General features: G+C 40.4%; 2 protein-coding genes across 2 annotated transcripts; both read left to right on the plus strand.

Annotated features, from left to right (window-relative positions):
* Positions 1 to 8950: 8950 nt before the first annotated feature.
* LOC308363280 (proteinase-activated receptor 1-like) lies at positions 8951 to 10156 on the plus strand (the record flags this gene model as incomplete). Its single annotated transcript, XM_080836085.1, has 2 exons — positions 8951 to 9184; positions 9398 to 10156. 2 exons carry the CDS (start codon positions 8951 to 8953, stop codon positions 10154 to 10156), a joined length of 993 nt encoding a protein of 330 aa, XP_080692211.1.
* A 6644-nt stretch (positions 10157 to 16800) lies between these two features.
* Positions 16801 to 24255, plus strand: LOC308362668 (interleukin-5 receptor subunit alpha-like; the record flags this gene model as incomplete). Its single annotated transcript, XM_080835397.1, has 8 exons — positions 16801 to 16879; positions 17004 to 17121; positions 17507 to 17688; positions 17813 to 17949; positions 18090 to 18228; positions 18401 to 18509; positions 19329 to 19422; positions 22687 to 24255. The coding sequence occupies 8 exons, from the start codon at positions 16801 to 16803 to the stop codon at positions 22786 to 22788; spliced, it is 960 nt and encodes a 319-aa protein (XP_080691523.1). The 3' UTR covers positions 22789 to 24255.
* Positions 24256 to 25992: the final 1737 nt, after the last annotated feature.

Consider the following 25992-nt stretch of genomic DNA (forward strand, 5'->3'; position numbering starts at 1 on the left):
TGTGTTTGTCATCACTGCCTCGTTGTGTGTGTGGATCACCTGGCGTGTTTGATGTCAGAGCGCTGTTGACACGAAGTCTCTTCATGGGATTTCCAACTGGGAATAGCTTGTGATTATCTCTCATTTTGTCTAATGCATCTTTGTCATTCACTCATCATAATACTGGGATGGGATTTTGATTTGTGTTGAATAATATATTGCCAGATGTGTATTAGCGTCTAAATATTTAATGCTATAAGTACAAATATGTGGTATTTTTTGAGTTTTTTGATTTTCTAATAGCTATCTGAATAATAAGGAAATATTTGTTCTTATATGTTTGTTAACTCAATGATCATAGGTGTTATTTCTCCTCTTGTTTGAAAAATATGTAATGAAACATATACATCCTCTAACAATATGTTCTTCATGTTCTCATTCTTTTCTACTGTATATATCATTCTCTTAGAGAGAGTTACTTTTGCATTCATTCTTGTCAACCATTGCCTGCATGTGAAAGAAAGTCTGAGCTGCAGCATTACTTACTAACAGTTTAGTCAGTTTTATTCTCCTTTCGATTATTGTTCCTTCTCCACGAACAAACAATTCTTTCTGTGGTGAGCTGCTTTCATAACTCAAGGTGTCACACAGGTGCAGCTCATAAGCCAGGCATCAGGTGACTCTGAGATAAATCTGGCCTGGATCAGTGCCAGACCTTGGCTACACCTGGGCCACATCAGTGTGAGTTCTGGGCTAGACCTGGGCTAGATCAGTGTGAGTTCTGGGCTAGATCAGTGTGAGATCTGGACTAAGCCTGGGCTAGATCAGGACTAGATCAGTGTTAGATCTGGGCTAGATCAGGACTAGATCAGTGTGAGATCTGGGCTTGACCTGGGCTAGATCAGTGCCAGAAAGCTAACTGACTGGGAAGCGATGATGCAGTGTTTCCTGGCCTTGTGTGAAAAGAGTGCGGTCAGGTCATTATCAGGTGGGTGGGTGATGGAGGGAGGGAGGGAGGGAAGGGGGGAACTCATTACTGACTCTCTCATTGTGTCACTTCTGGTGGTGCTCCGTTTCTTCTGCTGCGTCATGGTGAGGATCAGAGCTGGCCTCCTGTGGAGAGACACCAATCGTTGCTGGGGGCGGGACTAACCCTGTCTATGGTTGCCATGGTTGCCCTGTTGCGGGCTCACTAGCATGCCATAAATCATCAGTGTGTGTGTTTGTGTGTGTGTGTGTGTGTGTGTGTGTGTGGTGTGGGTCATTGGTGGTGAGTGCAGATAGTTATAAGCCTCATATGGCAAACATTTGTCCAATCAAACATATGGTTGCTGAAGATAATTATTGAGACATAGTTACTTAGAACAATAGTAAAATAAGCAGAGTAACTACAATAAAGACAATTTAAGTTTGACAGTTATTTTTTCTAATTGGAGTGGTGAGCTGCGTTACAGGTTGTCAGGGAATCGGACATGATAGTCAACAAATCCATTGCAGAGGTTCACTACAGAGGTTCCACGCTGTATTGTCTGCATATCCACTGTATTGTCTGCATAACCACTGTATTGTCTGCATAACCACTGTATTGTCTGCATAACCACTGTTTTGTCTGCATAACCACTGTATTGCCTGCATAACCACTGTTTTTTCTGCATAACTAACCACTGTATTGTCTGCATACCCACTGTATTGCCTGTGGAGACAGGCTGGACACATGCTGTGCGTAGGGTACCAAGTGAACTAAAGGGCACCAAAAAATAAATACATTTAAATAGTTAAAGTTATAGTTAAGGTATTGAGTATTAAGGTACAGGGCCCAGAGGTCTTCACTGCGACTTCATGCTGCTGAGAGAGGGCCTACAAGGCGTGAGTGAGAGATTGAAATGTAATTGTAGGAGCAACGAGTAGCCAGTGAAGGGTGACATGCAGAGGAGACACTTGTGTCCTCTTTGGCTGACCAATCACACCGCTGCATTTTGAATCATCTGCAACAGTGTTGCTACTCATTGCATTGCAGTGGCCTAGTTTATAAATGATCATGGCCTACACAGGAAGTTGTTTAACCCATGTTGTGTGGTAGGGTTTGAAATTGTAAATGTTATAATGTGTGAACTGACAAGACTTTGAGACAGAAGCTACATGCTCAGAGAAATGAAGTTGGCCATCAATCGTAGCACTCAAGTTTCATGCAGTTTTAGTTGGGCTCAATGAAGATGAATCAAGTTTGATATTCATACTTTGTGGGATAGAACGATTGGCTAGAAATAACAGGAGCTCTGTTTTCAAAAGTAAGTTTGAAAGTTTACATTTTGTGAAGAGCTTCACATTATTATTATTATTATTATTATAAGACATTTTATAATTATCATACTGCTGTCAACTGATTTAAAAAAAACAAAACACAAATTGCTGTTTTTTATAGCTTGTTTGCTTCTTCATACTGAAGTTTGTAATAATGTATATTTTTATGTAAAATGACAAAATGAATGCAGAATAAACACAAAAATACTAATACTTAACTTTGAACACACAGATTATCTCCTGTGAACTAAGGATTTCGCAAAAAAAAATTCCAAGGCCATCAAAATTCACTGCCAGCTTGAAAGGCATATCATTTTAATTGCAAAAATGGACATATTAAATTTGACTGCACTAAACTATTACAATAATGTTTAATGTTGGGAGGTGGGGGAGGGGCACCACAAAACAAGCAGTGGCCATGGTGGCAAGATTCAACAGTTAATACTAAGAGAACAGAGATATAGCAAGGAGTGAGGCCATGAAGAGCCATAAAGTGATCAGGCTAATCTTAAAATCTATTCTAAAACAAAGCGGGAGCCAGTGTAGAGAGTCTAATTTTACAGGCTTAGGGTACACAAAGACGCTAAAACACTAGACAATCCCACTAGGGCATTAAATCAACACACAAACACTCTACATTTAAACATGAAAACCAAATGTACAGGTATGAACACTCACAAAACTACAAAACAAAACTACACGCTACGAAAACTGTGAGCTCTTCACATCACAAGCACAACTGAGCTTGCCTGAAGTGCGGGCAATCACACATACATCACTCCTGGTGCATGCCACATAATTGTCTTTTAGGAAATCTTGGTAATTCATTTCATACTAGACGAGGTAATTCAGATCAATGAGGGCTTGTTAGTGTCCATGACCTAAAAATCCTATAAATATAATAATAATATTAATAATAATACATTATTTTTATAGTTATTTTATATTTATATTATATTTGTATTACTCTATATAGCGCTTTTCTAGATACTCAAAGACGGTTTACATAGGGCAAAGACAAACAAAAAAAAATTAAAAAAATAGAACGACTAAACAAATAGACAGAACACTTCAGTAAAGAATATCACCCTCACAACTGGTCCACATTGCCATGGAAATGTAGAATCACTTGAAGTTGCCTAGTTTTCACAGTCAGTTAGCAGTAGGCCCTGCATGGACGATGAGCTTGCTGAAAAAAAATGACAAACAAGCTATTGGTCTGACTCATGCTAACAGACGTGTGCTGGAAATATGCATCTATCAGCAGAACGAAAGCAACTTGAGGTGAGAGGTCAGTTGATTCAGTTATCAGCAGAACGAGAGCAACTTAAGAGACAAGAGGTCAGTTAATTCAGTTATTCTGGCTTTGACTTCTGCTTTGGCTTCTTTTGCGGATTCTCTGCTGCACGTAAAGCCGTGAGAGTAGTCAGGTCAGCATGGGCAGCAGTTAGAGAAACACAAACAGAATTGGTCCTACCACAGTCAGAAGAGCCAAACATCTGATGCAAGGCTGTATGTTACACTTCCACAAATGAGTATGTATATGACTCTCTTTTTTTCATTTTCAGATCCTCTTGATTAACCACAAGTGCCTTTCCTTTAACAGTCTTCCATTTTTCACTTTGAGATTACATTATTACTTTGCTTCCTTTTTAAGCAAACAGTTAAGCAGTTGGTTTTCCCCTGACACTGTGTGCTTGCTCAAGGGGATTCTAAACCTTGGGTTCTTTTACGTGCTTTAAGACAAGTTAGTTGTTTGAATATGTATGAAGACGAAATTCAACTACAGTATGTTATAATGTTTTACACTGTGTAGCGTGTGCTCAAATGTGCCAGGTATGCAATTCAGGTAATGTGATAAATAAGATTAAGCCTATGACAATGACAACACAATATATTTTGGTGTTAGACTATCTACAGAAACGCCACACATATCATGTAATTTCACATGTATCATTAGTAGTCTTTAAGAGAGTCTAAGAGATTACATGACATAGAGAAACTCGTTATGAGTAGCCATCACCTGTAGCACAATTCCATTCAATTCTGTTTCTAGTCCCCACTTTGTTTCTGTTCTAAAAAAGCTGAAGAGTAGAAGTCTACATAGACCAAATCAATCAGGGTACCTCTTTCAGTCATGTTTTTGTGTCAACTGTGGATACTGTGGTTTAAAGTGTAGTCTCTGTACGTCACCATGGGAAATACCTTGCGATTGGTAAATCCCCAAATCCATTGAAACTAAAATCTCACTTGATTTCAAACAGGGTAAGTGAAAATAGAAAATGTTATGAGAAGTAGTGCCTTAGGCTAAAGTGGTAACATGGAGGTACAAAACAATAACAATTAGGCTTGATGAGACACAAGGAGGCTTGATGAGACACAAGGTGGCATGTTGTAAAAACAAGTGGTAGGCAAGCCTGTCTACAAGACAAACGGATTGATGAAACTGAAGATAGAAAGGATGTGAGTGCTTCACCACAGACAGGACAGAGGGAAAGCGCCTGTCCCCCAAAATTTGTATGTGGAACATTTCAAGCGACCACACATGAAAGATCCTTTGCCCACTCTGTTCTGCCCTGTAAGCACACTACTAGCACATACAAACACATGTGGACTTGCCTACAAGCTTACTGACATGCACACAAACGTACACGCTTGTTGTACACATGCAAACATGAACACACCTGAACAAAAGGACTTTAAACAAAGGGTCTTTGGCAGCTATCAAACATTTATTTTATTGTACATTGTTGGTACACAAACTTAGTCTCACTGAACATTTGTGTGTCCGAGGGTTGTTGCCAGGTTTTTTTCAAAGTCAAGGAAGGATTCTTGACCGATCCTTGACGGCAGTGTTTCAATGATGCTACATCACCGAATCCTGCTCTCATGTCCTCGTCTGCATCCAAATAGACTCTATTCAGGGGTCTCAAACTCAAATTACCCGGGGGCCCATGAGTGTCCAGTCTGGTCACTGGGGGGCCAGATTTTAACGGTAAACGTTGGGGTGGCCCATCAATGGAACTTTTATATATATTTTTTTTTAAATCAATGGAACTTTGAGGGCCGGATAAAATCACTTAGGGGCTGAAATTGGCCCGCAGGCCTGAGTTTGAGACCCCTAGAATAGGGTAAAGAAGTAGTTGTTAGTACTAGCATTTTAACTCTTCATAGTTCTAAAGAAAAAAATTGTGAAAATAAGGTGTGAGAACTGTTGTCTTGTTGAGATAGATAGAGAGAGAGAGAGCGTGAGAGAGGTGACCATATCGAAGGCATCTCGTAGTTTTCTTGTGAAACTCTAGTGCTTCTGTCTGTGCTCCACAGTCTCAGTGGGCCATTGAGGCCATGCATCAGACATTTTTTCTCACCTTCTCACTGCAATGCACTTATCTCACCTAGCACATACGAAACCAGAAGTGGCATCAGAAGGTGTTGCATGTTTGGTGGAAAAAAATCATATAACATATGGGATGCAACAGGATACCACACACTGCATGGTAAATAATCATACATTACTTTGTGATTTTTGTTATGAAGTTGTGATTTAGAAGTATAACAAAACATAGTTATTTTAAGTGTGGTTTAATTAACAGCAGCGTACTTTAGATTTACCAGAAAACCCTGTACTGACATCTGAAACCAAGGACGTTGTGCTGCAGCCTTCTGCTTTCTTCAAAACAACAACGTGTGAACTGACAAATCAAACCAAATCAAATCAAGACCTCGAGACAGAAGCTACATGCACAGAGAAATGAAGTTGGCCATCAATCATAGCACTCAAGTTTCATGCAGTTTTAGTTGGGCTCAATGAAGAAAAATCTAGTTGGATATTCATATTTTGATATATTAACCTGATATGATGCAGTAGCCCTCAGTTTAACCCTATGATTCAGTAGCCATAAGCTGGTGTTTCTAGGCTTTACTGATGTATGATTCTTGTGGCTCGACTAACTAACAACACGATCATGGGTTTAAATAATAAATATAATCTGTATTTATAGACAATCATAGCACTCAAGTTTCAGGCAGTTTTAGTTAGGGTCAATGAAGATGAATCTAGCTGGATATTCATATTTTGCGGGATAGATTGGCCATGAACACCAGGAGCACTGTTTTCAAAAGTATAGTTTGAAAGTTTAAATTATGTGAAGAGCTTCACATTATTATTAAGACGTTTTATAATTATCATACTGCTGTCAACTGATTTAAAAACACAAACACAATTTGCTGTTATTGAAAGTATGGAAGTCCCTTTATGTGTTAACTGTTTCAGCTCAAACAACTTCCCAAGGCTCCACCGATGCTCTGTGCAAGAATCTTCAGTCACATGCATTGCACAAGATTTCACTTAAAATGATTAGGAAATGCAACAGCCGAATATATTCAGACAGGTTCAGACAGTTCTTAGTTTAGTTAAAAATAAATCAATACATTAAGGATTTAACATCCACTTAACACCCACTTTCTGTCTTCTATTCGAATAGATACAGATACAGAGCCCACATCATTTTGGTGGTGAAATCGATTTGCATAGTTCTGTTGTAACCCCTTCCTGTGACGGCATTCAGACCACAGGCAGTTGGAGTTCCATTCTGAGGAAACTAATGGGTGGCATGTCCCCTCCCTCTCTAGTCTCTGCCGTTTTGGTCGCTGCAGCTGGGGGTACCTGGGTATTGTCCAATCCAACAGTCATTTCCTAAGACCCTACTGGCATGGTTCTCACTTATGGAGGACCAAACCTGCCATATTTACAAATGAATGAATGAATAAATAAATACATACATACATACATACATACATAAATTATAAGTAACTATTGATTGAAAATTGTGCATTAATTAATACATTTATTCATTTATTTCTGTCTAAATGCATGGATGTGGACATTTATTTATTAATTCATTAATTTGGTAATATGGCAGGTTTGGTCCTCCATACCCACTAAGCTAAGCACATATAAGGTTTAATATATCCTGGGGTTTGTATTGCACCTGTGTGGCCACTAAAAATTATTTTTAGCATATACCCTGTACCAACATTGTCTAAGAGATGACTCAATTTCCCATGTCACCATAGAAACTGCCTGTGGGTGTAGTTGACATAAGCAGAACTCTCTCTCTCCTGTGCTCGTCTCTGCTGTGGTTTGGTGTTGACGTTGCATTGAAACTTTGCTGACATTCTTTCGAAAATGTCTGATTGAAAAGACGTGTTATTATACATTTATTGGAAGACGGGTTAATTGATGAGTTTTTTCACTGTGATCATGAAATGGTAAGGATACTTTTTTTCTTTTCTGGATTTTTTAAAGGTGAAAGTCATGAACTGATTTATAAACAGCATTTTGTGTTAACAGTATGTTTTCGCATGTTATATACATGACAGAGGAGAAGGCAACTGTTTATAACACAGTGCCCTTGTTACTTTGGTACCTTGAGCATCCATCATCATAACCCTATGTCTCACCTTAATCCAAATGTCATGTCAATACAAAGTATCAGTGTATTGTCAATCAGAAGTTCTTCTGCCACTCGATGTGCCGATGAGGCATTGCTTAAGAATATAGTTATGCTGTAAAAGCCACCTCAAAATACACTGTGTGTGTGTCTATGCTACTTTACTATGACTGTGACAGGGTGTTGCAAAATCTTTGGTGCAAATTCATTTTTGGAAATGTGCGTACGTATTTGTCTTTAGTTGTGATCTTGAAAGAACACTTTCATTGTATCAGACAAAGAAATTAGGTACTTTTCTCACAAGCAAAAATAGGGAGAAATCGATTTTTTAAAAGAAGGAGTGAAAGAAAATGTAGTTGCTTCATATTGTATCTTGCCATGTTGTTCTCACATATGTAACAGCGCGTGTTTGTTTCACACAATTGTCCTCACTTCCTCATTTGAAAAAAAGACACGTGAATTTCTCTCAAGAGAACATAACTACACCCTGGTAGAGATAGTCTCAGAATGTGTGTGCATCACATGTAAATTCATTTCCCCAAGAAAACCACGAACTTTCACTGGTTTGGCGTTAATGAGATCATTTGTAGAACAGAAATGGAAACCATTTCTCAGGCAGTCATCAATTCTTGACTGCAGTCTGTTCTGAACACAGAACCAATCAGAAGAATGTTGTACAAATCTATCAGGTTTCATTGCTTTACACAGAAAAGTTTTTTTTTTTTTTTTAAACCAAGACACTTTTATCCAAAGCAACTTACAATTGAGAAACAATAATCAAGCTACTGCATGTTAGAGACATGCTGAGAGTAAGAATAAATAAAGAGTTGTTAGTGAAGGCAGGAGATAACTATACCAAGAGTTCTGGTGAGTCAGGAAGGGCCACATGTTTCTCATGTTGTACAGCGCAAAGCAGCACAACCAGGTAGAAGAGGTAAAATGGTCAGAGAAGGTTAGCCTCAGTCGTGATGTGCTCAGCCACAGAGGTTAGGGTGTGAGATGAAGAAGCCATTTTTATGCTGGTGTAGTACTCAGTCACAGAGTTCAGGGTGTGAGATGAAGAGGCCATTTTTATGCTGATGTTGTGCTCAGTAACAGAGGTTCCATTCAGCTGCCCATGTAATGTGATCATTTCATGTTTTGCCATTCTTCTTAACCAGAATTGATCTGCGCTTCTTACCATCGCTCGTCATCTGGTCACGGTGAAACATATCAGGATGAACATCTCTGTGGCCCATGTGGACGATCCCACTCTGAAGGATCTGGTCAATCCACTGACCACTGTGGTTCTTCCTGTGATATACCTAGTGGTGTTCTTGGTCAGCACCCCGTGTAATCTCCTCTGCTTCATCCTACTTTGTACTTGCATCAAGCAGAAAACCTCCACCATCATCTTCGCCATCAACCTCTCGCTGGCCGACCTCCTTTACAGTGTGTCTTTGCCACTCCAGGTACTGATGGGTCACATTGAGCTCTGACATGATAGTATAACCAGGTCCAGGTACCATTTTAAAAATAAGCTACTCCAGAAATGGATTTGGACCTGATTCTTCCCTGAGACCACTGTTATTTGGGAAACTAGATGCTTAAAAAGTCCTCTAAAACATAGAAACCTCTTGGATCAACATGCCCATGTGTTTCATCTTAAAAAATGTCTTTCACAGGTGTTCTACCATTTCTCGGGGAATGACTGGCGCTTTGGTGCGGTGGCGTGTGGCATCACCACGGTGACCTTCCGCTGCAGTATGCAATGCTCCATTCTCATCACCTGCGCCATCGCTGTGGAGCGCTACGTCGGCGTGGTGCACCCCATGAAGGCCAAACACTGGTGCACGCCATGGCGTGCCGGCCTGGTGTGCCTGCTGATCTGGGGCCTGGCTCTGGCCGTGCAGACGCCCATGATGCGGCGTGACCTGACACTGCGCGTGGAGGAGCTCAACCTGACCACCTGCTGGGACGTCATCCCACGCGGGACCTTCGCAAGCCACCCCTACTTCTATTTCGGTGCCGTCGCCCTGCTCTTCTACGTCACGCCACTGGTCATCCTCATGGCGTGCTACGTGGCTGTGACCCGAGGGCTCCGCCGCTCGCCACCGACATGCGACGAGGGCCACTCGCGACGCTACGCACTGATCATGTGTGCCACGGCGGCACTGTGTTTCATCCTATGCTGCCTGCCCAACGTGGTACTTCAGTTCATGCACCTGGCCTACCGCAAGACCAAGCGCAGCCTCTACCCCTACTACATGCTCACTCTCGGCATCAACAGCCTCAACTGCTGCGTGGACCCCTTTGTCTACTACCTGGCTTCACAGGAGTTCCGCAACACCTTCCGCAGGAAATGCAAGAGGGACACACTGTTCACTCCTTCCGAGGTGCTCAACTTCGCCCATGCCCCAACATGCAACAGCAGCCAGCTGTGATTCCAGACGCTCACCACACCCAGGTCCAGAACATGGGTCTCTGTTAAAAGATGTCCTTAAGGTATAATACAATTTAAAATCCTCCACAGGGACACTGGCATATGGTGTTATTACTGCAAAAAAACTTTTGAAAAAGTTATCTGGAAAAAGAAAGAGGTGCCCTCTTTCAAACACTGGCTGACTGACTTGACGGATAAATGAAATGTATTCTGAAAGACAAGCTGAGGGACTTTCAGAAAATGTGGCAACCTTTGGTCTAGACCCAAGTAAAATGCACTCCTAGGGAGGGATAGGTGGGTTATGGTGAGGCAGGGAGGGGGATTGTGGTGGAAGGGTGTGCTCACTTTGTTCACATTGTGATGTTTGTTCACATTTGTCTTCCCTGTTTGTTTGTTGGTTTTTTGTAAAATGAAAAGGAAACATATAATTGTCCATTGTCAATTTCACTGTTATAGGACATGTTTCTCTATAAACATATTTGAAACAACAAAAGACAACGTCCTTTGCTAAGGAATTGGGACAGGAACCGGAATAAATCCAGACTCATCTGTTGAAGAGCTACATACTGGTTTTCTGGTACATTTAAGTTTTATCATATAATGGTTACAGAATAACTTCAGTACAGGAAACTATAAAAAGGATTAAGAATAGAGATGGTGATGGGCTACATTTAACGATCTCATAGCAAACCTGCCTGTATACATGGCCGGTCTAACCTTTAGGCAACCATGCATTCTCTGGAGCTCTCCCTGGTGGTACTGGCTAGTAGTTAGTACATGGTGTTAGTAGTCTTAAGACCTAGCAGTTTGAGCTACATCCCTTTCTGAATTTCTTTTTACAGAATATTAAGCTTTTTTTTATTTTTTATAGCACACCTTCCTTTATACATGCACTATATGTGGACAGGAGACATATCTGACTCTGTAGAAACAATACGGTACACACAGTTTATTACAGTCACAAAACCTGATTAACTATTCAAGTTTAGTACTGCCCATAAACATTTTTAAGTGCAAGAAAACAATTAAATTAAATTCCATTTTATTTATATAGCGCCCAAACAATAAAATAGTCTCAAGAACCGTGCCTGAACAAGTATCAATGGATTTACTCAGGGTCCGTCCAAACTTGGTACCTCCATACCCCTAACTCAACTGCCAGAATCTGAATGTGTTTGGGATGATTCTCTGTCAGGTTTGTCTTGAAGGTATGTCTTCAAATGTACTTCATACTGTGGCTTGGATATGTTTTTATCTGTATGTCTGGAATAAATCCGATTGAACACAGATATTCATTTCATGGTTTTCCTACTAGAGAAACAAGACTTGACCAGAGCACTACCCATATGCTGGTACACATTTCTGGCTATTGATGTTGCCCTCACAGAAAGTGAACACTTGTTCCTGCTATGTTCCTGATTGGCCCAGGGACTAGATCCTGTTACAGTATCCCCTATGTGTGCTGGAGGTGAGTTTTCCCACAGCTCTTAACTGAGGACATAATAGAGGGAATACGTATGAATATGCAGACTGCCTTTTGCCAATAACTTGTGTATACTGCAGTCAGTGGTACAGTGTGGCTACTAGCGGGAGTGATGTGGTGAAACTGTGGACTTCCTTATTGCTATTATGCGGTGTTTCCCAAGGTTCCATTTGCAAATGCTGATCTCTGCAGAATTGTGTTTTAATGTTCTAAATTGGAATGGTGGAATTTACCCATTTTGTTCATCTGCGTGTATTTTTAGTTAGCAATGAAGAGTGAGTGTGTTGTATAAATCCCCTTGTGTGATTTCCCTGGTGTTTAAGCATCTGGCTAAACCTGTAAGATGTGTAATGAGCCAACAGTTCCTCTGGATTCGTAGCTGAATATTTGAGCCTGCCTTCTGCACACAGCAAAGACACGCCTCACTACAAAGAGCACAGTAGTGGGATCCACATCATGTGCTAGTTTAAGACTGTCTGCATTATGTTCTCTAGTGCATACGCATTTTGAGAAGACCACAAAGCAGGCTAATTTGGGATTATAAATATATTACTGACAGGGGCTCTAAAACTAACCAGAATGTAATTACAAATAACCATAACCCCCGCCTGTCTTCTATGTTTACCAAGTGTAAAAATACAGTTTACATATTCTTTCATGATGTTCCAGTATCCAGGCAATCAACGGGATGCTATAATGAGAGTCTTACTTGTGAGAGTTTACACAAAAACTGGTCGAGTTCCCTTTTCTCAATCATTGATAAAGATTGTGTCTGTCGTATTTTAAACTGTGTTTCAGTTTTTCTCCATTGCTTTGGATCATTTCACGAAACAGCACATGCAAACCTCAAAACCACTGGGCACTTGTTCACAACAGATTGGAATTTCTCATTCCTTTAATCAAATTGCAATTGCATTAACACATTCTTGTAAATGACAGTACAAGTACAATTGCCTAGAGTTTGCACATATTTCAAATGATTTAGCACATCTTTGAAAATGGTTAGGTTCAATTGCCTTCAGTTAGCCCAATTACCAATTGAATATATCTTGCTTCTCAGTCAAGTCGTCGTTCTCTGCAAAACATGCTTTCCTTGTGTACATCATCACCTGCACAATAGTTCACCCCACTGTCAAAATCCTTCAGGCACATACCCTAATACCATGAAAAACATCATGGTATATACTGTAATACGGATCTCTTGGACCACCGGCTACATTTTCAGGTGCAACTAGAACTTTACTGATCAAGGGGGAGATTCACACATCCGATCACCGATCACACAGTAAGTTAAGTTAGCTGACAGGTCCTATTCAGGAGTATAAATGCTTCCATCAAATATCTAGAGCTTGACCAAGTTCAGTACAATTTATGAACATGGAAGCACCTGGCCAGGGAAACAACCAATGGCAACTCCCTGCTTGAGGAAGAGGCGGAAGAAGAAGAGGAAGAGGAGCAAAGGTGGCTGTCTCAGGCCAGCACGTGGGGCAACATCACCAAGTGTGCTGCCATTTCAGAGAATGGTGTAGTCACCCACATTCCCAGTCTTGGCCCATACAACACCCAGAAGCTCCTGGTGTTCTTGGACCGCCTGCACTCTGATCTTATCCCTCTACATAAGGGGTGTTTGGTAGGGCCTCACTTGCCTACATTTGTCATTGTGTGGGACAATGTTAGCTTCCACCGAGGGACGCTCATCAGGGCGTGGTTCGCTGCCCATCCAAGGATGCTGATGGTGCTCTAATCACCTTACTCCCCATACCTCAATGTTATCGAGGAATTTTTCTCTGCATGGAGGTGGAGGGTCTACGAGCATCGGACTCTAAACCAAAGGTCCCTTCTCCAGGCAATGGATGCTGCTTGTGTCGATGTCACAGCAGATCAGTGTAAGGGATGGTTGCGGCATGCACACAATTCTTCCCCTGTTGCATAGCAAGGGAGCACATGAGGGATATTTTTATGGTCCACTGCCATACTGAAAAAACATATAAACGTTTTGACCTGCAGTGTTTAAACAATGCCAAAGGTACATTGGTTTTATTTTGGGGGAACTGACTATTTGTATGAGAAAAGGAACTAGTTTTGACTGATGAGTTGTCTGTGTGCCATAGTGTTTTGCTAAACCATCTAGCTTATTTTGGCAAATGTATTAAAAGCTTTGAGAATGTAATTTCTGTTTCGTGAAATGATCCAAAGCAATGGAGAAAAACTGAATGAAAGCAGGAATGTTGACATTGTAATTACTTATTGGGATAAGCCTGGGACAACTGACAGAAAAGCAAAACAAAACAAACAAGACAATCATAAAACTTAAATAACTTTATATTTTCATTTTTCAGTTCCCATGTCATAACACATACATGAAAAACAATGAACCTATATGGGGATTGTATTCTTTCGAAACTATTGTCACAAACCCATGTTTACGTTACGTTTAAGTACATATCACCTCCAAGAACGCATGGAAATGCTGACCTGACTGAGACAATTCTCTCAGAGCACGCATGTACTTGTAGCATTTTGGTCAACACTGAACTGAGTAAATTAGTTTTACTGTAAATTGAAACACTAGAGGGCAGTAGTATCCCTTCTACTACAGGGGACTCGTGTGCCGTGTTTCTCAGTGAGATTGTTGTAGCGAACTAGTCTTCAAATCTTAAAGTTAGTACCAAGAAGAGGCAGACGACCGAATACAATGAACTGAAGTTTATCCAATCTTGCAGACTTCAATCCAATTTCAGTGGTGGTGCATGGAGCATCCATGTCAAAAATCAGGGCACTTACTTTTTGTACTACATTTTCATCACTATGCTTTTCCAATCGCAAACTAAACACTTTTTAAAGATGAGCCAATCAAAATATTCTCTTCACTAAGAAGAAAACGGTGACTTGTAAGAGTGTGTGTGGTCTATGTTCTAAAAACTCTGTTTACGACTTGTTTTGGGAGGTTTCGCCTGTCCTTGACTAATCTGCATCCCCTATGCAGAAACCCTTTAATTCATACTTGGCTGTCCCTTACAGTCCGCGCCTGTAGAAACTGCACTGTCATCTTTTTAGAAAACAGGCCTTTCTGCATGATCTTACATGACACTTGTTTTTGCAAAACTGCTCCATGTTTACCTCACAACTGTATTACAACCATTGTATTTCTCTACAATATCTCAAGAGGTATTATACAGTACTCAAGACTTTGAGCTTACTAGCTAACCTCAACTCTTGCTTCACAAACACCAACAAACACCACCATTGATACTGCTACAAGAAAGCAAGTTTTTAACAAATGTATTTTGGCAATATATTTGGTGACATTATGTTGTAAAACCATTTCTTGCATTTTCACAAAATAACATAGTGTATTTTCAAACTTCAAAGACTACATACTGAATAGCAATATTTGAGTACCAGGTTATTACATTATCTAATAGCCTACAAAACACTAAAGATTACAATTGTAGCCCAACATGCTAACGGAAACGTACTGTAAACCTACATTGAAACTGTCCACCAGAGATTTATTTCTCAGTCAGCGCTCATATTTCATGGAAGTTGTACGTTTTATCTTAGTTTTGTGTGTTTGTTTGTTTGTTTGTTGTTTGTTTGTGTAAGTTCTTGAGGATCCCACTCCATCTGTCCATAAATGATAGATCTCTACTGTAGCAGAGTAACAAATACAACATCACAAATCAAAAACAAATCACCTGAATATTTACAATGCATAGCATGGGTATGTGTCACAGCAGTGTCCCTGTCTCTGATTGCTCTGGTCTCTTGCAGTCACCTCATTGGTAGCAGTGATGCCATTTCCTGTTGTACTGCTTTCCAGTAAGTGGCAAAGAAGCGAACTTCCCCTTCGGTGCTGAGTGCCTGTGTGTGTGTGTGTGCGCGCGCGTGTTGAGCACAAAGCTCTTTTGGGAGTTTGAGTCTGAGGGGCTGGCATCAATGTGGCCCATCTTGAGCTCTATGACCAGAGTGGACACCCAGTGTGAAGGTTAGACATTTTCAGTCCCTATCTATTTTTCTGATATTCATTTGGTTTTCCTAATTACTTTTAAATACTGTTATATGGCTTGGTATTACTTTGTATGATAGTACTCAGCTGACTCAGGTGCCTAATCTAAAATCTAGTTGTAGCTAATCTGTCTGTCTGTCTGTCTATCTAGCTATCTATCCATCTTTCTATCTATCTATCTTTCTAGATATCTATCTATCTATCTATCCATCTATCCATCCATCTATATCTATCTATCTATCTATCTATCTATCTATCTATCTATCTATCTATCTATCTGTGTCTGTTTATTTGTGTATTTGTGTGTTTGAGTGTATACCCTGTATATCATTGGTATTTTGTTTAAATTGTTCAGTCCTTATATACATGTATTTTTCTGATGTTCATTTGGCTTTCATAATTACTGTTAAATACTGTTATAAAACTTGATAATACTTTGTATGATAGTACTCAGCTGACTCAGATAAGACTTGACTTGAATTTGACTGACTATGTTTAAACCGCATTACAGTAAGCAACTATCTATCCATCTATCTGTCTGTCTGTCTGTCTGTCTGTCTGTCTGTCTGTCTGTCTGTCTGTCTGTCTGTCTATCTGTCTATCTATCTAGCTATCCATCTTTCTTTCTATCTATCTTTCTAGATATCTATCTATCTATCTATCTATCTATCCCAAACATTAATTTGACAGTTAACTTCTTTTTCCTTTGTTCTGTCTTCTTACAGCATCATGTGTGTGTGTCCACTATGGCAAGCACTGGGCCTCTGGGTAATCTTCTCCGTCCATGTTGGTTCAGAGGAGGGTGTGTGACTTAAAATGTACACACTCACACAAACAAACAGACACAACACACACATACACACACAAACATACATTACATATATAATCATGCCCAATTCAACCAAGAGTTTTGTGTTGTTTGAGTGTTGTTGAGTGTGTCATTTCTTGTTTTATATTCCATAGGTGACTATGAAAGTCTCAAAAACTTTTCTCAACAATGTAGCAACACAGACTTGAGCTATCAGGTAAATTATCACAAGTTATACTCCCTGATGATATTTTGATAAAGTTTAGAATATTTTTGACTCATCAAGATGACATGTTCCTTTACCAGCAGGGAATCAGTTTATTTTTGACGAATGGCAACGGAATAATGGAACACAAGGACTCAACATACATCGTAGAACACCCCGATTATAGCATTGAAGAGGACATACCAGCTCTGTTAGACGGTGTGCTGATCTTCATCGCAGACTGTTTTCTTCAGCCATGGTGGATTTTGTTTTTCAGGTGTTATAAGAGCCTTTAAAAAGGGTCAGTTCTCCAACTATTTATTTTTTCTCTCCGTTTCTCCAGTTTTCTCAGGCCGTCTGCCTCTAAATATCAGCTGCATAGTGGACATGCAGAACCATCTTAACTTCAGCTGGGATACAAGCGGTGTTCCGGAACATGCTCAGTATTCCATTTCCTATCTGTAAGACTCAATTTCAGTGTGATGCCAAGTGGTTATTTGGTATTCAAGGAATATTGAAGGCTGTTGTTTGAGATTAGTGAATAGTTCTCTTCAGACAAGTTAAAGGAATAAAAAAAGTCAAGGATCAATTGATTCCAGGAGGGACCGTCCATAGAATACTGTACATTGTTTTCAGGTGCATTTTCAACAGTTTCATTTTTCTTGTCATGTGTTTTTATCTACTTTTTTGTACATTTCGTACATTATTGCAACTGTCTACAAAACTACTAGTTCTGAGCAAGTTAAGGCTTCCTTTCTGTAAAATGGTTCAGTTGAATGTACAGGGAACAGCAGAGAAAGGTGCCTCTATACGCTGCCTCTTTCACAGCTTTGCTCTGTGCCATAGACTTTGTAGTGACACGGAACCTGAAAAGGGACTTGTGAGCCATAAGGAAGATGTTCCTGCCCCAGTTTACTCCACAGTGCTTGGCAACCAGGTGCCTCAAGATCATATCATTCTGCGACTGAATGTAAACTTCCCAGGCATCTGGTACATACAGACTCAGAAGTGGGACATCCGTAGAGTCGGTAAGAAGCCACTCAGCATGAACCTTCTGCCTTCTTCTGCTACCCTAAGCCTGTGGCGGGTAATAGTGGATATCATGATATCATCAATGGTGGTGGATCTCACTCTTCATGTTCTGTTTCACAGAAAAACTGGATCCCCCTCAATTCATTAATACAACGATTCAGTCGGATCAGTTGTACCTGGAATGGGATCTGCCCAAAAGTAAATCACGGACGGAAAATCCTTCGTGCTTCAGCTATGAACTGAGGATTAATGATGAGGTAGGTAGTTTGTAAAAACTATCCTTTTGTTTATATGGGTTTTTGAGTGTGCAAGAGTATACACTCTGACGCAGTTCAAATAAGTGTGTGTGTGTGTGTGCGTGTGTGTGTGCCCCCTGGATGTATTATCTTATCCACAGGTCAGAAATTTGAGCCAAAAACTGAGCCATTCCGAGCCGAACATTGATCAGACCCGGACATACAAAATCCAGATGAGAGTAAAGATGCTTGACGCCTGCCATGGCTCTCTTTATTGGAGTGACTGGACTTCTATTCTAAGTAAGATGGCCTTTACCCCAAGTACATTTTGCCAGCTCATCAGGACATTCTGTCACCATTTGTAACATATAACTGTCAAACACATAAACCTGTGAATCTGTGAAACTGTAGTACTGTTTTGTTGAAGTACACTGTCAGTTCATTGAATGTTAGTGTCATATCTTTCCTTTAGACCTGGGCCCATTGATTCTCCAACCAGACTTCCATATCGGGGTGATGGTCACAATTGCTCTTGGACTTCCCATGAGCCTCTTGGCTATATTACTACTCTGCAAATTCAGGTAACTAGCACTATGTGGTTTGATCTCTTGATACAGGCTAAGATGATAATGTCACTTGAAGCTTATGAAAATGTAGTTGAAAGTGAGAAATTGGAACGTAATTGGTTGGTTTCATAAAAAGAGAACATCTTGAGAGGAAAAGATTTAGATGTTGTGACTGAATACTCAAAGACCAGGCACTCTGTATTACCCCCATATTAGGCATCCTGAAACCGAAACAAGTCTCAGTTTTAGACACAAATGCACTCTTATCAGACAGCCGCTGAGAGAGTGATGCAGTGTGCAAATAAGTGTGTGTGTGTGTGTAACCTTACACTTAAATATATATATACTGTATATAAGTACAGTTTGTATTAATATGGGTATAGAGAAGAAGTATACCATACTAATTACCTTAACTATAAAGTATTGCCTTAAGTTTTAAGTATTACTTTAAGTATTAGGTATGTCAGTATGCCCCTGTCAATATTTAGAACAGTTATGATACTGGGTAGAAGTTTTGTGTATCTGACATTTCACACATATCCACACAATGTGTGAGTGTGTGTCTGTTGTGGGTTTGTCAGTCTCTAAAATAGCACTGCTTGCATTTCATATAGCGTAAACAGTCAAAAACAGGAACTTGCAGGCACAGAAAAAGATGGAACCTTAAGTTGTTCGCTCACACATTCGTTCCTATCACTACAGTGTTGGGCTGATTGGCCTCCAATTTAGAAATGACAGTTTCTGCAGCGTTATGGGTTAAGGTGTCAGCTATGGCCTTTGATTACATGCAGTGTAATCAAATGCTGTGGACTAATTGAAGTTTTGTTTTGGCAGGATTTTTTATAAACTGTTCCCACCTATCCCAGGCCCATCCATCAAGATTAAAGGTCTACTAGAGAAAGACATAACATCTCAGGTACTTTACCAGGTACTTATAATGTCACTCTACAACTGCCTCAACAGTGGGGTCATTCCCTTTATAGTAGTACCTGAATCTCACCACTGGGACCACTAACCACAACAAACCAGTTTATGTTAGCCAGAAGACTCAGACAAAAAGTTACTGTTGGTCTTGAAAGGTTACAGCTGGCAAAAAAAAAAGAACCAAAAAAAACATCCTTCTTAAAATGGGGCAAAAGTAAGTACAGTTCCTGAAATGAGACTGAAAAGGAACAAAACATTTCTGTGCTCAAACTGTGACTGTGGGGGAGGTGAGGAAGACAAGTAGCTGGAGTATAGATAGACTGGTTTGTCATGGTCTGTGGTCTAAAATGGTGTCAAGAGACAACCCAAATGCATACTTGACTTCTGCAATGAATAAAAGCATAAGTCTGCCATGAATTTCAGGAAGCTGCGCATACTGTCCGCAGAACCATGCATCGCTAAGAACTTCTTCAGCTCGTACAAATTTGTGATTCTGCTTGCTTGCTTGCTACTTAACCAATGGGAAAGTACAGATGCAACACAAACACCTTTTTGGTTTCTCACCTTCCTTCAGTCATTCCATTCTTCAATTTGTGAGTGACGTGACAGAGTGTCCAAAAAAATATGATCTCATTCAGCCTCAAAGGATCAAAGGTTTGCTTAGCCCATGTTTGGCAACTGACTCACATGAATTGAAAAGTTGGTGCATAGAACAGAATATATTTATTTGTCATTGCACAAGTACAACAAAATTAAGGTAGCAGCTCTCAGACACAAAAACAATACAAATATAGATTGAACATATATATATACATATTTACACTATAACAACACAAGACATATAACACAACAGAGAGACAAATACAGGTCAGTTTTTTGCATTGTTAAGTGCTATGATGGCTTTGGCTTTGAGGGTCCTAAAGCGTCTCCCTGAGGGCAACAGTTCAAATAGGTGGTGACCAGGGTGTGTTGAGTCTCTGAGGATGCTGTGGGCTTTTCTGAGGCAGCGTGTTTTATAGATGTCCTCAAGAGATGGAAGAGAGCAGCCAATTACTTTTTGCGCTGTGTTAATTACCCTCTGGAGTACCTTTCTTTCTGCTGCTCCACTGCTGCTCCACTCTCTCCCCATTGATGGCAATAGGCTGCATGTCCGATTTATTCTTCCTATAGTCGACTATCAGCTCTTTTGTCTTGGAGGTGTTGAGGACAAGATTGTTCAAGGTGCACCATGTCGACAGCCTTTGCACCTCCTCCCTGTATGCAGTCTCATCTCCTCCTGAGGTGAGCCCCACTACGGTGGTATCATCTGCAAACTTAATGATGGCTTTGCTCCCGTTGAAGGGGATGCAGTCATGGGTATAGATAGGTGTAGAGTAGGGGGCTCAACACGCAGCCCTGTGGGGAGCTGGTGAGAGATGGGATCCTACTCTAACACTCTGGGAGCGGTCTGTCAGGATTTTTTTTTATCCAGTAGCAGATTTGCTGTGAGAGCCCTAAGTCCATCAGTTTGGTGACCAGTCTGCTTGGTATGATCGTGTTAAAAGCAGAGCTGAAGTCTATGAAGAGCAGCCTGGCGTAATACCTTCTCTGTTCCATGTGTGTAAGTGTGGTGTGGAGAGCTGTGGCAATGGCATCTTCTGTAGCCCTGTTTGCTCTGTATGCAAACTGGTGGGGGTCAAACGTGGGTGGCAGGCTTTTTGTGATGTGACTCCGGACCAGTTTCTCAAAACACTTCATAATGATAGGTGTAAGTGCCACTGGTCGGTAGTCGTTAGGGGTGCTGGCAGTGGTCTTTTTAGGTTGAGGAATAATTGTGGAGGTCTTCAGGCAGGGTGGAATCAAGCACTGGGATAGGGACTGGTTGAATATGTTGGTGAACACACCAGCCAGTTGGTCTGCACAGTCCCTCAGCACCCTCTCAGTCACACCGTCTGGTCCTGCAGCTTTTCTTGGGTTCACCGCCCGCCTTACCTCCTGTTCATGCACTGTGAGGGTGTGGCTACTCTGGTCTAGTGGAAGTGGCGTGGTCACATCTGGTGTTTCAACCTCAAAGCGGGTGAAAAAGCAGTTTAGCCCCTCAGCCAGCGAGTCATCACCGTCTGCTGCAGTTAAGTTGCTGGACCTGTAGTTGGTGATGTGTTGGACCCCTTGCCACACCTGCCATACATTGTTACTGCAAGCCTCCTCTTGTATGCTATCTTGGCATAATGATTCCCTCTGCGTGATTGACTTGATATATTGGAGCAGTAACTCTTAGCTTCCAGGGCTGTCAAGGTCAACCTTCAGAAACACTCTGAAGGTTGCGAAGGCAGCACATGCAGTAACTTGGCCAGTCCACAGAAAGCTCACAATGTGCCTTTTCATTTTAAGCATGTCTCCGCCCTCTGACCGGCACCCGCAACTGAACTGGCCGCAATTCAATGGAATCATGGAACTACTTACTGACATTAAAAGGAATAAAAAGTTCAGTGATCAGGAAATAGACGCAAATTAGATCATCAAACAGAGTGATAATACAGGGCAGTTACTCTACACCATTCAGAACCAAATCTTTAATATTCAAACTGCAGCTATAACCAACAGACCAAACGGTGTAGCAGGCATCTACATGTAGATAAGTAGAGAAGTGGACGAAACGAAAAAGAGATGGCAAGACACACTAAGGCAAACAAAAGTAAATATTGTTTTTAACAAGTTACCAATGACCAACACTAGTGCTCTGAATACTGCTTACAGTGTTTCTGTTCCTATTCATGGACCTAACGCTCCATCTTGATCACACCTGCTTTAAAAAGGGAACGATAAGGGGAGCAACCTTGGGCTTGGAGGAAGACGTTCACTGCTACGTTTACTGGCACAGATTGGTTAATCATTTCAATTTCCCAATTTATAATCTTCAACATCCTGTTTTAGCAAATTCACGCAGGCACATTTTAGTCAGATTGCATATCTTAAGAATGAAGCATTTTTAACATTATTAATTCTCAACATTCTAAATGTAACCTGGTTTAAGATGTAAAACTGGCGTAACAATAGTGTAGCCTGTAGCTGGTTAGCCAGTTAATCTTAGCTTCATCTCTATCTTTGCTACCTTAGTCAATGCCAGCACTGATGCCATTCATTTGTCTTTTGTAGATTTTAGAGACATAGATTTACACATAGATTTCACAGATTTCTTTCTACTTTTAAGTTTGTAAAACAATGATGTAATGTTGGCTTAACTTGGTTGGTTAAATTTGCTTATGTTGTCATGTTCATTATCCATCAGATAATCTCACACAAATGTGTAGAAGAGGTCTCTGAGGTAGAAGTGAAAGAGGATGAGGAAGAAGAAGATGATGAAGATGAAAATGAGGAGGAGCGCTTGTGAAAAGGCACTTGTGAGAGAATGGAGCGGTTTCTTCCAGTAAAGGACAAGAATACAGTTGGAAGAGGGACGAATCTCCGGGGACAACGAGCCAAGTCTTTTTCTAAACTTTCACATGTATGTTATTTTATTCTTTGTCTTGCATTTTGAGGACCGCAAACTAGGCAGTTTTTGTGCTGCCCTTGACAACTTTCTACAATCACGTGTATTTGTCATGGAGTTGAAACGGAAATGCTCTGCAGTACCGATGACATTTCAACATGCAATTCTCTGTGCACTGCTGGTTTAGATAACATGAGATACGTTCAAACGAAAACTGAAGATTTCCAGATGGTGATTATGAAACAACATCTAGTGGCAATCTACAATGACAATGACCATTATGATTAATTCAAACTCAGTTTAATTGGTAGATGAGTCCTTTTGGATCTCAACGGTTTTTGATATGATAATAATTATAATTATTATTTGTATTTGTAGTGCACTCTATATTCAAACAGAATCTCAGAGTGCTACATAGATAAAAACAGCTCATAACAAAAGCAAAAAAAAATACGTTTTTAAAAAGTAGGAAACGCCTTTCAGAAAAAAAAGGTTCTTAGGCCAGTCTTAAAACAGTCTAGTTAGTCTCTGTGCTGCCATTAAGTGGTACTGTTCCACAGTCGCGGCGCTGCAGAAGAGAAGGCCCGGTCGCCCATGGTGCGATGACTACCTCTTAGTTTCATGTTGCCAAGTCCTTAAGCAAAATGCTGTTCCCTCACCATATTTAGTGGACAGGATGTAGCAGTGGATCTGAGCCATGTGTTGAGTTTGTCCTTAATTAGGAATGCTGCGGGGTGAAATATGACCTTGGTTATATTTCAAAGTCACACATACATTTCACATACTTAATAATTTAGATTGCATTATCAAGGATTCCATAGTAGGCCTAGGTTGGTGAATGCTTTCTATAAGAAACCTCTTTATTGCATTACGGCGTTGAAGTATCCTGTTGAGTAGAGGGAGATATGCCTTTAAGTCACTTTTTGATTTGTCTTTGCATGGCAGGGTGATGCAACGACCTGCCGTATACCAAAGATATGTGTCTTGAAATGGATACATCTTTGTTTATCTTTCAAGTAGCTCCCTTAGTACTCTATGAGCATAAAATATGGATTACACTGTGTTCAAACTTTGTGATGCAGCTTTTTCCTGTGTTCAGTATGCATGCTAAAGTGGTGATGGCCTAGTTGGTGCCCTTTGACCATAAGACCTGTGTGAAGTGTTATAAAATAGGCTTTGAATAATGCATTGCAGTGGGCATCCGAGTGTTAGTATTCACAGCTCTCAACTATTTATTGTGTGAAGTATGCAGAATGGCATACTCCATAAAGAATGTTCAAATTATAAAAGCTAAGTTATTGAAAAGTTCCTGCACTGTTAAAGTAGAATGCAATTTGATCTATGTTTATGATAATCTGTTTTGTACAATGAAAAGCACTTCCAAATGTATCTTTTATTTGTATTGCTATCTTTATTTAAAGTGTCTTTAGCACCTTGAAGACTTCATAAAAATAAACTGCACTGATATTTTTAAATGTCAAGTTGTTTCACTACTAGGGACCACATCCACTGAGAAGATCACCCTTCAGTGTTTGGAAGTAAATGGTGTCCAATTTCGGACTTCCGGTTACGAAATGTGGTGTTAAGATGCATGTTGTCCGAGCTCCGAATAGTTTCAGTTTCTTCTCTTCTTAAAGTAACAGTATGCAACAATTATACTTCAGGATTAGGGTTAGGATTAGCAGTTTTACCTTAAAATAACAGCTTGAAAAAAATTGGGGCGCTACAATGACTTTTAATATGGAGAATCGCCTCCGTTCCATTGCCATACCAGGGTCCATAGGCATATAACTGCTAAATGTAGAATTGCCTGACGCCACCCGGCTTTCTACTGTCTGACGAACGAGTAAGTAGCTTATTTGCTGTCTTGCTTTGTCTTGTGTTGCACTTGCTTGATGTTTGACTGTGTTAGGACAGTTGTTGAGTAACTAGTTTGTCATAATGTCAAAGTCAGCACATTTCAAGAGATTTTGTTAGTTTTAGCCGCTAGCATATCGTTAGCGAATAGCAATTGATCCGGAATGCTTCTTTAAACTACCTTTTACTACACACAAAGTATTTCCATCTCAAAGAATAATTGTTGAACGTAGACATTTGAGCACGAAAGAAAGAGCAAAGCAGGAAATAACTCATACTGCGCTTCACTGACCAAAGAACATTTGTAAGAGTGGCCAATGACATGAGGTTACTGGTTAATGGCAGAACTATTCATTTCTGGAGAACTACCCTTTGTGTACTTTCCCTCTGCCCCCCCTTCTCTTTCTACATTTCAACACGATGACTCCCTCTTTCTTCCTTTAGTGAGAAGGGAAGTTTGTCCTGCCTGTTGCTATTTCCCCTTTTTTTGCTTTCAGTGGTTTCACCGAACCCCTGACCTCTGCGAAGTGAAGTGAGTTGAGACAATATCAATATATAAACTAAATTGAAATAGTTATTCAACAAACTACATATGTAAGAATAGACTATTATTAAGATAGTATTCCTAAATACTGTTGCTAAGTGTTTAACCCTAACCTCAAACTGAACCCTAACTTAGAAAACAACCTGCAACAGCATGTCTTCATACAAATACACACACACACACACACACACACACACACACACACAAACACACACACTACCCCCCCCCCCACACACACACACACACACACACACACACACCCACACACACACTAACAGCATGTCTTCATACACACACACACACACACACACACACACACACATAAGCAGTATTATGGAGTTTTGGTCTAAAACTGGCCAGCTAATTACCATGGCATACCGAAATATGACAAAAGGCCGAAACCTTGAAAACAACTCAGTTGGCACTGATAAAAGCTGGTGTCTTTTGGCTATATAGTGCTGTGTCTGCTTACATTTCATTTTCATGAGGCGTTCCGACCCCATGACAACAGAACTACCTAGTACATAGCCTGGGCGGCTAGTGGAAATAGCAGGTTTATCTGTCCTTCACATGGCCATATACCATAAAAATGAATTTGAAGAGTGCACCAAAAAAACTTGCCTGTAAAAACATACCAAATCAAAAGGTGTCAAATTGCTGCATGATAATGCTATGTTCTAACAGTACAAAATGTAAAGCTTAAG

The sequence above is a fragment of the Sprattus sprattus genome (assembly GCF_963457725.1).
Source record: "Sprattus sprattus genome assembly, chromosome: 3".
Lineage (NCBI taxonomy): Eukaryota > Metazoa > Chordata > Actinopteri > Clupeiformes > Clupeidae > Sprattus > Sprattus sprattus.